The 11115-nt window shown below is 29.9% G+C and overlaps 1 protein-coding gene across 2 annotated transcripts in view; it reads left to right on the forward strand.

Moving 5' to 3' along the window:
- The window catches only part of LOC106683297 (myosin-2 heavy chain), an 82691-nt gene that overhangs the window by 27247 nt on the left and 44329 nt on the right, over positions 1–11115 (forward strand). For both annotated transcript variants that reach the window (XM_067052911.1, XM_067052912.1), the window contains exons 10-16: positions 2409–2507; positions 3630–4277; positions 5123–5275; positions 9139–9192; positions 9405–9506; positions 9601–9681; positions 10657–10713. In XM_067052911.1, coding sequence (XP_066909012.1) covers positions 2409–2507; positions 3630–4277; positions 5123–5275; positions 9139–9192; positions 9405–9506; positions 9601–9681; positions 10657–10713 — 1194 coding nt within the window. The remainder of the gene's footprint in view (positions 1–2408; positions 2508–3629; positions 4278–5122; positions 5276–9138; positions 9193–9404; positions 9507–9600; positions 9682–10656; positions 10714–11115) is intronic.

Below are 11115 nucleotides of genomic sequence, written 5' to 3' on the forward strand. Positions count from 1 at the left end.
GTGATTAATTTAATCAATTATCATAATTGAGTACCCTTAATTTGGTGAAATTCTGGCTGTCGAACATGATTGTGACCAATCACCTTCTTGCACAATTATATAAATAGTTTATTCAGAAGCCTTACATGGAAATTTTATTAGTTAATAATTACAGCATATAAAAAATTAAGTGTAAATTCCAGTTAAAAACTCATATTAGAATTTTTTTTAAATCGCAATACTTCTCCTTACTATGTTAATAAATGGTAAATAAACAAAAGACTTAGTGTACTCATAGGTTAAATGCCGACATCACCGATTGCTGTCTACACGCATCTGTTTCATGCCTTCCATCCAAATCTAAATCCACAATTTCCTTAACTAGATCCTTCCACCTAAATTTATTTCTTGGATGTTTACCAGTCAACTCAGCTTTTATTAACTTCTTAGGGATTCATTTATTAACTTTAAGCTTCCAATCGACTTACCTTGATGCTGTTATCTCAATTATATTTACCTGGTGTAATTCAATGTTTAGGTTTGTATAGCCTTCTAAGTTCTCTGGTAAATTCTTCCTTTTAAGACCAAATATTTTACACAAATCATTATTCTCAAATAATCTTTGAATTCACTAACACGCAGTTTTTTTTTTAAAAATCGTCCAAAAAAATTATTTTTTCATTTAATATAAAAAAATATAATTTAGAACATTGTCTTAGCAAAAAAATACACAAATAATCATAATTTTATTTATATTTTGGATTTTGGATATTGGTCATAATACTTATGTAAACATAGGCTAAAGCTATATATAGAGGATTATTACAGAGAATAAATCATTGTTATTTTCAATTCTCGATTTTATTCAAGTGTGAAAAATTATAGCAGCATAAAATACAGCGTTGCTTGAATTATCTCGAGTGTGCACCCTTTGGCCTGTTTAGCGCTCTCGAATTAACTTGTTAAAGTTAAGGGATTAATTGACTAAAGAATTTATTTATTGATAAATATTACAATCTCCCACAATGTTGTTGGGCAATAATTAATAGTGATAACTGATCATATCCATACTAAACTTAAAAAAAACAAAAACAATAAAATTAAATAAATGAAAAAATTTACATAAAAATAAATAAAATCTCTCTCTAAATATATGTAAACAGAAGGATAAATAAAATAAACACAAAAAGAAGAAAAAAAATAATCACTAATCACGATGAAAGGAATATGGTCCGGGTGCGGTCAAAAAAACTCAAATAATAGAATTATACTATTTTATTGATTGATATTATATTATTTTATTGATTGATATTATAATAAAATAGTATAATTCTACTATTTGAGTTTTTTTGACCGCACCCGGACCATATTCCTTTCATCTTTACACACGGTCAATCAATAATCTTCCAGTATATCACTAATCACATTTACATTGTTATATACAATATTTACACTATCGACCTGAGGATCCCTCTCATGGGAAAGGATTAGATATGTTTGATGTTTGATGTTTGATGATTCAGCTGCAAGTACTTATACTCAGATAGGTCTGAGTATGGTCTTATAAATTAAAAGTTTGTTTTCTATTGAGAGATGAGAGGTCCTGCTGAGCAGTCGGTATAGTTGGCTGAAACGTCTGTTGAGTTCTTGTCTTTTAAGTCTAGTATGTTGGTTCTAGGTGAGTCTTTGTCTAAGATGAATCCAAGATATTGGACTGTGTCGGATTTGGGTGAAGGAATATTATTATAAAGAACAGGTGGATAGAAGCTGCAGTGCAGGGTAATAGTTATATGGGTGCATTTTGATTCATTAACTTTTTATCTCCTATTGATCTGCATGAGGTGTGTTTGGAGATTAGGTGAGGCTCTTACAGGATCCGGATGGGTGGATAGAATGGCTGTATCATCACCAAATGTTGCCAGGAACGTGTTAGGATGTGAAAACTGACTCGTACAATACTAAGGATACCTACAGAAACAGAATTCATCTCTCGGAGGCGGAGCAAACACACATAAACAGTCTCAGAATTCACTAAAGATTACTAACTTACTGTTGACAAGACGAGTGGGCCCTGTCATCGCACCACAGACATAAGACTGTTTTTCCCATCTATATTCGTCCTGTTTCCTTTCCTCAGTCTCCTAAAATGCATTAAATGCAATAAAAGTGATTAATTTAATCAATTATCATAATTGAGTACCCTTAATTTGGTGAAATTCTGGCTGTCGAACATGATTGTGACCAATCACCTTCTTGCACAACTATTGGTCTAGTAATAGTACTTCCTTGGAAAGTACTGCACTCCTGATCCTTCATGATTTATAGCGGTTCGTGGTGTTTGCAGCCTTTCAGGTTCTTATTTAGTCTAATTTTCTTATTGAAACTTGAAAATATAATAGTGGTGTTTTATAATACATTTTGTTTTGCAGCTCAAAGAAAGGTGCTGGATTACGCTGACCAAAAAGAATTTTTTGATCTTGTGTTCACTACGAGAGAGACAGACAAAAGCCAGTTGAAGGATCTGTTTAGTAAGTAAATTATTATTATTCCCATTCATTAAATCGTAAAATTGAATAGTAACATGGTTAAAATTAGAGCTAAGCAGAAATTATTTATAAGTAAGACAAAATTATTATTAAAAAGTAAAAAATTAATGGACCATTAATAAATTTAAATTTTATCCATAACCATTTAGTCATTGTTTTATTTGTGGCTAATTTATGCCACATGTTATTTATAGTTAAAATACTTTCGATTTAAGTCTATTATAACAATTCAATTTTTAATTAATATTACTTATTTATTTATTTGTTTTGTCTTTAAGGGATAGTTACTAGATCAAGAGTTAATTTTTTTGTTTATTGTGCTTAGTTCCTGTTGTTTTGTCCCAACTAGAGGGCAATACAGCAAGCAGTTGTTGAGGGCAATACAACAATCGATATTATTCTATATTCATATGTTTTTGTTTTTTTTTAAACAAACTAATACATTTTCTGAGGGATCACCTTTGTTCTAGCAAAAGTCCATTTATAATTCTCCTAAAACTTCAAATAACATTTTCTTCTGCTTAGTGTGAGAATACACTACTAAGCAAGAAAAAAACTAACAAGTAATAATTCTGCTGGATTTACAAAATCCGAATTTTCCTTAAAAATTGTATAAATCAACCGTTATTTGCTATAAAAATTAACTGGTTAACTCATTTGGTGAAAAAATAAAAATTAATCAGGATTATCTCTGTAGGAAGTTTGGTGAGTCAATTCTTAAAAAAATTTTCTTTTGAGAATGGCTGTGCTAAGGAGTGGTGAAGATGCACAAATTGTAACATGATTTCTTAGAAGAAATTATGAGGTTTAAGGTGTATGAATGAATATGGGACAGTGGTCCCGAAACGTTGTACCATGTAGTGATAATTTTAATAAAGAAATTTCATTAAATTGGAAGTCATTTAACCTCAAAAGAAAAAATTAAAAAAAAAATTAATGATTACCTAAAATATGACAGATAACTAGGAAGGAGAATATCTTCATTCAATAATACTTCTCATTCCTGACAAGATGGCTTTTATTTAAGTATAATCTCACAAAAAAATTCTTTGTTTTGTTTTACTCAAAATCCAGATGGAAAAAAAAGTTGTTTTCTCATTCCAGGGCGATTAGGACAAGAAGTTGAGTCTTCAGTAGAAGACTTTGTTGTTGATGAGGAAGAAGAAGGTGAAGAAGAAGAGGAAGAAGAATCCAAATTTGAAGCCCCTTTTGAAGATCAATTTGATTTTGAGGGAGGAGAAGAGTTTGAAGAAGAAATCGATGCCGATGAGCTGGGACTGGAAGAATTTTTTCAAGAAGAGAATGAACCTTTGAAAGAAGCTAAACCAGAAATAATTGAAGAAGTCAAACAAGATTCTCGATCAGAAGAGTTAACAGAAGAACTTAATAAACTGGGCACTGAGGAATTCGAATTTAATTTAGAAGGAGAGTATGAAGGCGACGAGTATTTAATAAAAAATGATTTTGAGGAGTTCAAAGAAGAATATGACGAGGATGATCCTTTGAATTTTTTGAGAGCATATGGGCCTAATTTAACTGAAGAGCAGTTTCTTGCTATCTTTGAAAAAAAAAGAGATCCTGAAAAAGAAAAAAATCGGGAAAGTGAAGTGAAGCATCCAAAACGTACGAAATCATTATGGAAATGTTACCTGCAAACGATAGGTTTTTATAATTTAGATATCCCTGAAATATATATACATGTAGATGACGAAGTGGAATCAAATGAAGATAATTATGAAAAATTTGAATCATGTAAGTTCATTTTTTCATACTTTACTTTTTGTAATAAAAAACAAATTAAGTATAATTTTATTAATTTATTTCATTATATGAACTCTCCTTAAAAAAAAAATAAATTTATAATTGCTTTTTAAATTATATAATTGGTTAGTTTCATTTAAGGTAATAATTACTGAAAACATTTAATAAATAAAAAAGTATTTTAAAATCATATTAGTTATTTAATATGTTAAAATATCTCTCTATCTCTCTCTCCCCCTACCTCTCTCCTTCCCCTCTCTTTATATAAGTTCATTATAACCTTATGAAAGTGATGCACACAGTATGTTTCAGTTGTCATAAGAAAAAAAATTGGTAATGATGCTTTACAAATCTTAAATTTTTTAAAAACATTAATAATTAAAATCTATACTGCTCAGTCCATGAAGGTTCAGGTACTATTTTTTTGAACAGTGGTGTGCATGGAGATTTGTTCAAGATTATGCTCTACTGCCAGATTTTTCCCCAATTAAGGGCATCCACCTTATAGAGGTTGGGTGGGTCCCACGAGAACTCCTGAACCCACACAGATAGCCATCTGACCATAACTACCATAGCCATGGTGACTCATAACTACAGGTGCTGATAGTTGGTAGCACAGCATCTATCTCACTGAGCTATCACACTCATAAATATTTTGAATGTCATTATTCCATCTCCAAACAGTTCCTTGTCCAATATTTTTTTGTTTTTTTACTATCTTTACCTGTCAAAATAATGGCTGAAAAGATTATCTATCAATGAAGATATTTTAATCTAAAATAATAAAATTCAAAACTTCCTATATATTTCCTTATTTGTATATTTTCAAATTCTAGTGGAGGATGAAAAGCCAGATAATCCGTTTTGTTCAAAATCTGAGGAAGACAAAGAAACACCAGAAGAAATCGCAAAAGAGGAAATCTCAGAAGAAATGTCAGACGAAATGTTGGAGGAGGAACATTCACAGCAAAAATCTGAAGATCATGGGTGTAAAATATTTAAATATGCATTCCTGTTTAGATTAATATTATTTGATGTTCTCTTAGTTTTCATTACTAATCATTTTCTTAATAAATGGAAAATAAGATAATCATGTGCTGTGTGCACAGTCGAGTTGGGTAACTATGAAACTAATAGCTAAGATTGTCATGGAAACGATATTTATTTATCAATGGTTCATTCATGAATAAGGATCGTATCCATGGCAATTTTAGCTATAGCTAATTTTTGCCCCTCTGGTACACAGCACACAACTTTCACTCACCACCCTAGATACCTCCCAAAGTTTTGTGTAGTTTAGTGTTTTCATGTTTTTGTGATTTTTGAAAAAAAAAAAAAATTTAACACCAAGGAAGGCAAAAATTTGTGTTACAGGGTTTCTGGAATAAAAATTTTATTTCTGCCAAGAATAAAACAATTTAACAAAAGATACAGCAAATCAATTTCTTTTCCGAAAAAGATTGAATTTGGTATCTTTATTTATCCATTTGTCTCCTTTAGTTATTCATAAAATTCTGTAATATTTTGTATTTATTTACTGTCTATTATTGGTAACAATGAAAACTATTTTTTTTTTCTATTTTTATAAGTTCATCATTTAAGCTCTGTAAGAATATTTCAATAAGGTTTAGACCTAGTTTATATTAATGACAACTTTATTGTATATTGACATGTTGAATTCAATCAAAATCATTATAGCCGTTTTTGAGAAAATAAAAAAATAAATAAAAAATGTGAAAAATCGATGCTATAAAGTGGCACTTCTCGTCGATTGATTTTATTGAAAAAGATGTTACACCCTAGGCATATGCCTACCTTAAATATGATTTCAGGTTTGTATGACTTTTTGTTTTGGAGTTAGGTTGACCACACAAACACAAACCATTTTACGAGACTAGGCTATATATTTATAACCTAATATAGGGTTATTATATTATTTTGGAGGAAGATAGTCCGGGTGGCGGTCAATAAAGGTATCAAAATAGTAAAAGAACATTATTTTCTTATCCAGCACCCGTACTATCTTCCTCCAATCTACTTCATAAAGTCAACTAAAAACTATCTTCTTCCAATATGTTAGTACTGTCATTTCCAAAAGTTTGTTTTCATGTTGGGGAAATATATTTCTCTTTTTTCTACTGTAGTTAATCATCAAATTCTGTCATTGTTTAATTATTTGAAAAAAAATAGAGCAAGGTCCGGGTTTAGAGGAAGATTTTTTAAAAATTCATCATTTAAGCTCTATCAGACTATTTCAATGAGAATAAGACCAAATTGATATTAAATAACATTTAATTGTGCATTGATATAATGAATTGAATCATAATCATTAAATCAGGAAATTGATGATGTAAAGTGGTATGTACAGTCTATTAAGTGAAAAATTTGCTATAACATCCCAGGAATATGCCTTCCTTAAATATGTAATTTTGTTTTTGAACTATGCTGACCTAAGACCTTATACAATCATACTAAGGCCATTTTGTGAGACTTCTATTTTTTAACTGGCACCACATTCCGTGAGGTAGCTTGGCCGCTTGCAACTTCCAGCACCAGTTGTCTCTCTGAGGTGCTACTGCTCTCCAGTTTTGAATGCTCTAGATGGACATTTGCTCCATCACAGTCTACGTCTCCAACTTAATCTACGTCTCTGTAATCTTTCCTCGATCATTTAGTATCTTCCTCGATCATTTTCGCCTGTAGTCCTGCTGTATTTGACTTATCTTAAGTACAGTGGCAATATTGGGATCATTTTAAAAGGTCATTAGTTTAGTATAAGTGTGGGGTCTCCAAACTCCATCATTACACACCACTGTAGATTCTACAAAGGATTCAGCATTCAAACCTAGCAAGAGTTAGTTCCTGACTTTTTGGGAGTGTCCAGCAATCTGATCTGTAAGTCAGCACAGGTTTAATAAGATTTTTATATCAGCGTTCCTTGCTAGCTCTAGATACCTCTATGTTTCTAAGGTGCCTCTGTCCATTCCAGCCCCTATTTGCTGCCATTATTCGATGATAAATTTCATGGTTAATGTCATTTCTGTAGTTTACCTGAGTTCCCAGATATATTATTCTATTTTCTCAAAAGTTTGCTGATCTATATGAACCTGTCTAACATTGACTGCACCAATGAGGTTGGCATGGATGTATTATAAATCTTTGTTTTGTTTACTAGTCCTATTCTTGCTGTTTTCCTTTGTAGGCCAAGATAGGATTTTCATTTAAATTAACACATTTTATTACAGTATGAGAAGATTTGTATTGTGCTGAAAATATTAGAGAAAGAGAATCAAATCACTGACTTTTATTTAATGCTGCTATGTGCCACTTGCACCGCTCTCCCTCCCCCCCTCCAGATGCAGTAGCTTTAAATAATAATGGCATAAATATAATAGATTTATTAAATGCTTTAAAAAGAAATTTTGCAGACAATAGAACCATCCCCAATTTAATTGCATAATTAGCCTTAATGAGATCCTATCCTAGAGAACACCCCATTGAATTTTTAAATAGACTTGATGAAAAAAGAACAACTATCTTAACTAGATGTAAAATATACAGCATAGTAGGAGAATTACTTTGAAAGATGAGACACCAATTAAATGCAACTTGTTAGAACATTTAACATTCGTTAGAACATCCCTCATTAGGTTCCCATTTACAGTTATTCTAAATACAACATTTAGGCAATGCCAGAAATAAACTAATTAATTATTGTAGCATAATATTAAACCAACTAAAATATAACACCTCATTAGATAAATTAATCAAAATTTATTTCAGAAAAAATAATATAAATCTCTTTGAAATTCCGAATTTCAATCAAAAACCACAACAAAATAAACATTTTCAAACACATAACCATCAACTGAATAATACATCTCACCATAAACAATTCCCACATAATGTACAAAAACTAATTCAGCCTTTCTTTCAACAAAAACCTAATTTTAATAATTATCAACAGAGACCATACTTCAATCCACAACATAAAGATAACAATTATCAACCTAATTTTCAACTACAATACCCCAACACTGTCTCAATTCGAACACAACGATCAAGTAGATCACACTAACCTCAACAAACAAATTTCTACCAAATATATGATTTCTTCTTTTGAAATTACATATATTCAAGAAAGACCACAACACAAATTGGAAAAAAAAGATTCTTGCACGGCATCATTTATAACTCCAAAATTCCTCCTAATCACATCGATGTCGTGACCAAAGGGCAGGATCATATCTACCTGTCAAATACTGTCCCACCCACCTGGACTCTAGGCTGAAGTTAAAAAGAAGGCATGCTAGGAAAGATGGCAGTCCTTCTGTTTGTAACCCTTGTGTGTTCAAAATAATCAAATCTCTCAAATGTATTTTTTTGAGTTAGCATACAACACTTCACCTTCTTAATTGTCATGTGTACAAGTTTAGTGGGATCCCTAACTCTGACATTTCATCGTAGTGTTTCTCTATTAAAACATTTGAATATTATGAATAAGTGGTAAGTGTTGATCTTAAACTCCCTTGCCCTTTGATAAAATATTTTGTGTGGAAAAGTTCCAAGTACTTTTTGGACTTGTTACACAGATGTGAGAATCTCTGGGAGAAGTTTGTAGAGTTACAAGGAGACTGTTGAAAAAAAAAAATTCAGAAAAAATGTCTTATTTTTTTGTTAGGTCGGAAACTTTTCAGACCACCCTCGTATAAGTAAGTGAAAATTATAAACTGATGATTATCTAGATAACTGTGATATATTTATTTATTCTTTGAGTTTAGGTTGTAATTGATAAAATATCTATTCTACATTTTCTTAATAAGGCTATTATAATAATATATTATTGTTTCAGATATAATGAGAGGGATTGGGTTCATTGAAAATATTGAACATGATTTCTGTCCCAGTATGCTCATTTTTTTCTTCTAATGAATAAAATATCTTTTATAGTTTTATTTAAAGTCAATTGTCAAATGGTATATTTTTCTGGAAGATGTAATTATTAAATAATTTATCTAATTATTAAACATTTTTACTCACTATTACACTCTCAAACGATTATGCTACATATCAATATATAAAACTTACTATTTACTAATATCATTATTTTTTGTACAGAGAATTTTACTGAAATGCCATTTTATGGCCATTTTAATATGAGGGTTGGAGTTGACATTAATGAGAAGGGTATACATGAGGCACATACTGCAAAGGTTGGATGTGAGTCATAAAAGATTTAATATGTATATATATATACCTTTTAGAAGAAGGAAAGTCTTGAATCTCATATAATAATTAATACTTTACATTTCAGTTCCAATTGATGCAAAAGGAAAGTCACAAATGGATGTGACCAAAGAATTAATGAAAATGGACATTGGGAAAGAAATAAGACGTATGTAAACTTAATTCAACCTTTACGTTAGTGGCAGCAGCGGGAGTTCAAAATGAACTTTTCAAAACTGCCAGCTAGTATTAAATAAAAATTTACCAATAAATATTATTATTTATAATGTTTGAACAAAGAAAACTCCAATTAACGGCATAATATCAAATAAAACGGATACATTTCGTCATACACAAAAAAACAAAAATAATATAAAATCACTTCTCGATTAAAAGGTAACAAACAATTTTTTAAAAATCTTAAAATCTAATACTTACAAAACAAAAAATAAAATTAAATATTACTAAAAAATTATTAAATAATATATACAAGGTGAATTTTAAGAATTCAAATTAATTATTAATATTTTTAAAAAAGTATCTCTGACGTTTATTTTATTTAGTAACACTTTAACCAAATAGAAATAGTTTGTAGTACTGAAACTCGAACTCAGGATCTCTTTGTCGAAAGGGCCCAGGTCTCCAAGTGATCTCATGTTCCAGATCTGTACTAATATGATTTTTAATTGATGCCGGCCGACTCACTAGGACTGACTGGTTGGACTTAGTCCAAGTTTCAAGCACTAAGTAACCTCACAATGTATATGGGCTTAATTTCTTCCAATACAAAAATTCATCAAATACCACAAATAAATAATATCTATATTGTGTTTGCATATTAATTGTTCATATATATTTACGAATGTTTATAAAAAGAAATATTTTTCCTTTTATATGGTGGCCACAAAAACATATTTTAGTCATTTCTTTTTGTAATGGTATGAGAAATAAAATCATACTTACACTTAAATATTTTTTTATTTTAAATATTTTCTACCGAAGGTAAGGGGATGCTTTGTGTTATGCTAAGTAGTTAAACCACTGAAACTTAATTAAAATATAATCAACTGCTGTTATTTATATTTTGTTAGATTCACTTTATTACCTTTTATTTTTGTTTATAATAATAATTATTATTAAACAGATCAAAATGCTGCTTCTTCTGCGAGCTCAGTGTCCAGATCTGAACTGTACCTGAATCGTAAGTTACAATAATATTAGTCTTTTTTTTTTTTATATAGTTTTGATTTTTTCTGATATTTCACTATTTGTTTACCTTAAATAATTTCTCATTGGTTTTTATTGAAATAGACCATGGGTACAACCAATATTGTTTTTTGCTCTTGCAAATACTTAATTCAAACAAGAACATTAAAAAAAAAAAATAATAATAAATAAAAAAAAACCATATATGGGTAGCTACAATACACAGCATACCAATCAATCCATGATCAGACGTATATACACTGCATATATTATACATGAAATAACAATTTTTTTTTCTACTTTTTCATCAATCAATAACCGTCTCTAAACTAAATAATGTATATATATCATCAATATTATTATATCAATCAATAACCGTCTCTAAACTAAATAATGT

Source organism: Halyomorpha halys, unplaced genomic scaffold (genome assembly GCF_000696795.3).
Source record: "Halyomorpha halys isolate HHAL.00 unplaced genomic scaffold, Hhal_1.1 Scaffold476.1, whole genome shotgun sequence".
Classification (NCBI taxonomy): domain Eukaryota; kingdom Metazoa; phylum Arthropoda; class Insecta; order Hemiptera; family Pentatomidae; genus Halyomorpha; species Halyomorpha halys.